This window comes from Sinocyclocheilus anshuiensis, unplaced genomic scaffold, assembly GCF_001515605.1.
Source record: "Sinocyclocheilus anshuiensis isolate Anshui unplaced genomic scaffold, SAMN03320099.WGS_v1.1 scaffold246, whole genome shotgun sequence".
NCBI classification, from domain to species: domain Eukaryota; kingdom Metazoa; phylum Chordata; class Actinopteri; order Cypriniformes; family Cyprinidae; genus Sinocyclocheilus; species Sinocyclocheilus anshuiensis.
In genome coordinates, this window is record NW_015542356.1 from 243,430 (window position 1) to 249,586 (window position 6,157).

At 43.2% G+C, this 6,157-nt stretch overlaps 1 protein-coding gene across 1 annotated transcript in view; it reads right to left on the reverse strand.

The window, feature by feature from the left end:
• The window catches only part of LOC107691717 (calcium/calmodulin-dependent protein kinase type IV-like), a 45,830-nt gene that overhangs the window by 21,775 nt on the left and 17,898 nt on the right, over window positions 1–6,157 (reverse strand). The window contains exons 3-5 of the mRNA XM_016490499.1: window positions 3,672–3,750; window positions 1,731–1,793; window positions 1,421–1,503 (exon numbers count right to left, since the gene is read on the reverse strand). Coding sequence (XP_016345985.1) covers window positions 1,421–1,503; window positions 1,731–1,793; window positions 3,672–3,750 — 225 coding nt within the window. The remainder of the gene's footprint in view (window positions 1–1,420; window positions 1,504–1,730; window positions 1,794–3,671; window positions 3,751–6,157) is intronic.

Here is a 6,157-nt window from a genome sequence, read left to right on the forward strand (position 1 = left end):
TGCCCACGGTGGTGGCCGAAGGGGTTGCAGCGCCCCCCGAGGTGGCAGACGAAGCTGCAGTGCCACCCTCTCGGAAACAGAGGAAGAATGGGTCCGCCTCGCCACCCCTAGAGGCGGCTGACGAGGCTGCAGCGCCCCTGGTGGCGGCCGACGAAGCTGCAGCGCCCCTGGTGGCGGCCGATGAAGCTGCAGCGCCCCTGGTGGCGGCCGACGAGGCCGCAGCGCTTCCAGCGGCAGCCGACGAGGCTGCAGCACCCCCGAAGGTGGCCGACGAGGCTGCAGCGCCCCCGGTGGTGGCCGAAGAGGTTGCAGCGCCCCCAGAGGTGGCCAATGAAGCTGCAGTGCTACCCTCTCAGAAACAGAGGAGGAGGAGGAAGGCTTCTTCCGTCCTTCAAGGCCGGGAGGCCTTCCTAGAGCCTGGTGCCCTGCCGGCGCCGCCCAAGCTCCTTGCCCTGCCGGCTCCGCCCAAGCTCAAGCTTCATGCCCTGCCGGCTCCCTCTTTGAGGCAGGCTCCGCTCTTGCTGCCTGCCAAGCTGCCGGCCCCGCCCTGGCCTCCTGCCCTGCCGGTCCCGCCCTGGCACTCTGGTTTACCTCTATCTCCAGGCCCTCTTCCACTACACGGGCCTGGCCCACCATCCCTCCCCCTGATCCACCTCCGTTCTGCCTCCCTCCGGGATTTCTTTTGGTGGAGCGTCTGGAATCCGCTCCTTAAGGGAGGGGTTCTGTCACAGTCTTCAGCGGGTGTGCCCAGGATGGCCACCAGATGACACTGTGTTCTGTGAGCACATGGCTTGTGTTGTGTTTGTTTGTTGCCATGTGCTCTCTCCTGTCTATTGTCTTGCTCCATCTGTGTCTCCCTCGCTAGCCTCCTCATTTGGTTTCCTATTTATTCTCCTGGTGTCTGTAATCCTGTGCTGATCCGTCGTTTTTTTTCATTGTGTGTGTGTGTTATGTCTGCATGTAGTGCAGTTCCTAGCCTGCCTGTCAGTTTTTCCCCCTCGAGGTTGTTTGTTTGTTTTTGTTTAATTTTATTATTAAAAGAAAGAACCATTCATCCTGCACTTGAGTCCTCGCTTCATCTCTCCACACGCACCGTGACAAATGGTCCTAAAAACAGGCTTAATAAAGGAAAATTATAATGAATGCTGAGTGGCATGAAAATGTTTTCATGAGATTCTCCATCGCCCATTTTATCATCCATTAAATATCAAGAAGTCTGCTTGCTTTCCTCATCATGGTACCATTTCTGTAGCTCAAACAAGTTAGAGCTAATGAAAAAGCGCTAACTCTAAGTATGATTCTTGCCTTAGCAAACACCCTTAATTACAGTTCTGGGGAAAAGTGTCAATACACAGCATGGAGTTCACAACTTAATCAGCCATTATTAGCATGTAGTACTTTACCCCCATGGTGAACTGACCTGTCAAATAATTCTCCGCCGGTAACAAGTTCTAACACGAGACTAATCTCCGCAGGGGTCTCAAAGATCTCCTTTAGTTTGATCTGACAGAAAACGGCATGAAAAAAGAGCGTTTCACTGGAGGAATTCAAACACATCACATGATTAATTATTGATGTAGACTATGGTAGCTATAATGTCTGACTAACATTTGCATAACTAGACCTTACTAAATCAAACACAGACAGTACTGCAGAGACAGGATGAACATCTAAGCTAGATTTATGCATATTTTAGGCTGTGAAACACTGTAACTGCCCTTTAGACTTACTATATTTGGATGAGAGAGGCGCAGTAATACACCTATCTCCGTTCGTACAATCTTCTTGTCAACCTGAAAGAACAACCAAGTCATTGTCTGAGTAGTGACCAAGGTGCAAAATTATAAAGCCATTACAATCAGGTAAAGTGCAATAGTGCAACATCAACTCAGTGCAGAGGGAAAAACCTAAATAAAAAATAAAGAAAACCAAGCACTTTTCCACATTTAAAGGGAATATTCTGTACCAAGCTTGTATGAAGTTATTTCGCAGGATTTGCTGGATGTTCTTTGTCACTCTTGGAGCTCAAGAACATTGTATGGAAAAGCACCAGAACATTCTGCAAAACAACTTTCATGGGTTTAGAACAATATGAAAGTGAGGAAATTAAAAAGTTAAATAAAAGTTTTGTGCAAAACATGTTATTTATAATTATTATTTTATATTTATTCTTAAATACCCTGTTTTGTATATTAAAGTGAAATAGTGTTATTACAATAGTAATATTTCTTATTTTGTTTAATTTTTTTATAGTAATAATAATAAGAATCATAATTTTATATAATATATAAAAACAAACTCTTGGTCCAAATTGTGCAGCCCTACAAACAAGCACAACAAACCTGGTGTTCTTTATCATTTTTGGCCATTTAAAAATAAATAAAAAAAATGTTTGTCTAATATATATATATATTATACAGTACTGTGCAAAAGTCTTAGGCCACTAGTATTTTCACCAATAAAAAAGGGTTTTAAGTAAGTTATTTCTATCTTTTGCTGTAATGTGTCAGTAGGAAATATCAGTTTACAATTCCAAACATTATTTTTGCCATTAATTGTAATAATCCAGTGAGATTTTTGTCTGATAACAGCCAGTGCTCCACACAGAGATCTGATCTCATCATCATCCAGTCTGTCTGGAATGACATGGCAAAAATAATGTTTGGAAATGTAAACTGATATTTCCTACTGACACTATACAACAAAAGATAGAAATAACTAACTTAAAACCATTTTCTTGTTGGTGAAAATACTAGTGGCCTAAGACTTTTGCACAGTACTGTATATAAATCAAGCGTAGCGTTAGTTCTGGCAGGTCACGTTAGTCAAGCTCGCATCAGCTGACCTTCAGCTGATCCCCATCTACCTATGGGAATACGACACCTATCTAAGCATTCATATATAAGGTCCCTCAGTATTATCAGCAGTTTTCGCATTGCTCAACAGCTAATTAACCTCCTCCATCCCCAACTCCTCCTCTGTCAGTCGGGATTCAGCCTTCTGATTCTCCTTGAATCAGACTAATTCTAAAAAGTGTACATAAAATGATTGAACTTTAACAATATCTGCAATACATTTATGTTAGTTCTGTTCTGTTTACCCTGGGGGGTTATTGCTGCTCTCTCTGCTCTCATCCATGCTAGGCTGCATGGAGGCGCAGGGAGTTCTTGCCCAGAACAGAACCATACCGCCAATCCAAACTGTATGCTAATTGTCAATCATCTTTGACGATAGTGGTCTTGACAGAAAATTGTTCATAAACAAAAACAAAAAAATAGTTCACATTGTTTTCTCTGTCAGCCATCTTTAGTAGTTCTTGCAGTAACTTTGTATGATTTATTTATATGCAGTGACTAACAATGTAAATGCATTACATATTACAGCACAAATGTAACATAATATAATTACAGATGCATTAAAGAGGCTTAAGATCCCTACACAGGCCCAAAAAACACAAATGATGGTGTAAATAGAAATGTATGTACTGCTCTAAAAGTTTTGGTTGACAGCAATTATTATCCATCATTCATCAGACTGATTTATAGAAATGGAAGACAACAACAGTGAGGTCTTTAAGATCTTAGCAGCTGGAAGTAAGTCCTGACCAGAAACTCCTTGGCTATACAAGGTAGAACAAAGAAATGTGGAGAGAAATGTGTCAGTGCACTTACTGTTTTTTTCAGCATTTTCACAGCATAGTGCTTCTGTGTGCCTTTCTGATGGCATCGGAACACCACTGATGTGGCTCCCCTGGAAGAGAGAAAAATAGCAAATGATTCAGTTACAAATAATTCAGTTGGGCTCATTTACTCCCAATAATAATAAAAGTATTAATTTCTTTCATAAAGCAAAAAAAAAAATCATAAATTGATAGGGTTCATTTATTCTCTATAATAATAAAAGTATTTATTTCTTTCAAGAAGAAAACCCCAAGCTTTTGAACGATAGTGTGTATTGATATGTGTTGAAATATAAACTCAATAATAATAGCAACCTCTTAGATTTAAAACTATTTACGCAGTATTGACAGCATATAGTATGTGACATGCTGTCAGGTTCCAAAGACAATCTGCGTTTTCACACGTACAACAACATAACTATCGAATATCAGCTCACCTTTTTGTTAAAGCATTAAAAGTGTTTCTTTCATACAAGAATGGTGTTTTAAGGTGTGCTGGAGTTACTGTTATAGGTGGATGAACATGTAAGGAATAATTGATGACGGGCTGTTGAATTATTAGAAGATAATGCACACCCGAGGTGGTGATGCAGCCACGACACAAAGCGGGTTACACCCCTGGTGTGCATTATTTTCTAATAATTCAACGGACCGTAGTCAATTATTCCAGTTATACTACGTTTACCACACCTGTTCAGATTGTTCAGATGTTGTATTTAAAAACATTCATCAGGTTTTTGTCCTTAAAGCACTATTGTGAGTAGGATTCATTTCTTACGGATCTCATCCAACACCTCTGTTGCTAATTCAAAAACGTAATTTTAGACCTAGTAACGGAGGTTTGAGCCAGACTAATGCAGTTATTAATGCAGTTACGAGAGAGAGAGAGAGAGAGAGAGAGAGAGAGAGAGCAGTACGTCTCTGAAATGTAAGATATACCAGTGTTAAAAACAGAAAATGTATGTAACTGTCACGAATCCGGTCTATGAACTTCTGTCTGCTTGCCACCAGAGGTCACCCTTCCACTACTATGGATTCTTGCACCACACCACTGTTGCACTTCACCCGGACTACAGTTCCCATCATCCATTGCACTGATTACACACACACAGTTGATTGCACACAGCACTGATTGCACACAGCTGTCATCAATCACACCTTCCCTATATAACACTCACTCTGATCCCCGTCAAGCTGCCGAGTATTGTTTAGCGCATATCACTCTTCTAGCGATAGCTGCATTACGGAGCCCTTCCTAGTTCCCAGTTCCCAGTTCCCAGTTCCAGTTCCAGTTCTAGTATTAGTCTAGCCACTTCGTGTTGCCTTGTTGTCTGTTTCCTGACCTTCTGCCTGTGTTTATTGGATTACCCCTCTTGTCAAGCCCTCTGGATTCTGTTCGCCGATCGAAGACCCACGCTAGCCCTAGGAATACTCTTGTGTCTTGCCCTCTACATATCTGTTTGCTGGTGTTCAACCCTGCCTGTTTCTGACCATGTCTTTGAATAAAGCCTTGCATTTGGATCCGCACGTCTCACGTCTCGTTCGCCCCGTAACATAATACTCGGCCACACAAGGATCCAGCAGCTTTTCACGTGGACATTGGCCAGGTATGGACACTGCAAAACTTTTATTAGCCTTAAAGCAGGGCACACGCCCGCTTGAAGGCTATATTCAAGAGTATCTGGACATTGCGTGTTATTCTGATCTGCCAGATTGTGTACTGATAGACTTTTTTTGTGATGGAGTAAATGAACCTTTAAAGTCACGATTAACCCGTGAGGGTCCCCGTTCTTCTCTAAGCTATTTTTTGGATTTTGCTCTGCTGTGTGTCGACTCCGTGTTCACGGTGGGTGTTGCGGAGAAACATGACACCGAGTCCGCTTGTGTAATGGCGGCCGCACTAGAGCACGCTCACAAAATGGTGGTGACAGCGGAGCCTGATCGTAAAATGGCGGACACAACAGCGCCCCGTTATGTCACAGCTGATCTTCATGAATCAAGTCAAGTCACAATTGATCGTCATGAGTCAAGTCAAGTAACAACTGATCATCATGAGTCAAGTCAACTCACAGTTGATTGTCATGAGTCAAGTCTAGTCACAGCTGATCTTCATGAGTCAAGTCAAGTCACAGCTGATCTCCATCAGGCAAGTCAAGTCACAGTTTATTGTGATGAGTCAAGTCAAGTCACGGCTGATCTTTATGAGTCAAGTCTAGTCACAGCTGATCTTCATGAGGCAAGTCATGATAGGGATCGCTTTTTGGTGTGTTTGGGCTGCATACACCACCACAGAACTCCCAGAGGCGGCGGCGCCCACTATTAGGTCTCCAGAGGTGGCGGTTGAAGCTGCAGAATCTCCTGAGGTAGTGGTGCTCGCTGCTGTGCTCCCCGAAGCAATGGTGCCTGCTGCAGTTTCTCCAGAGGTGGCGGCGCATGCTGCAGAACCTCCCGAAGCGGCGGTGCTCGCTTCAGCTCCTT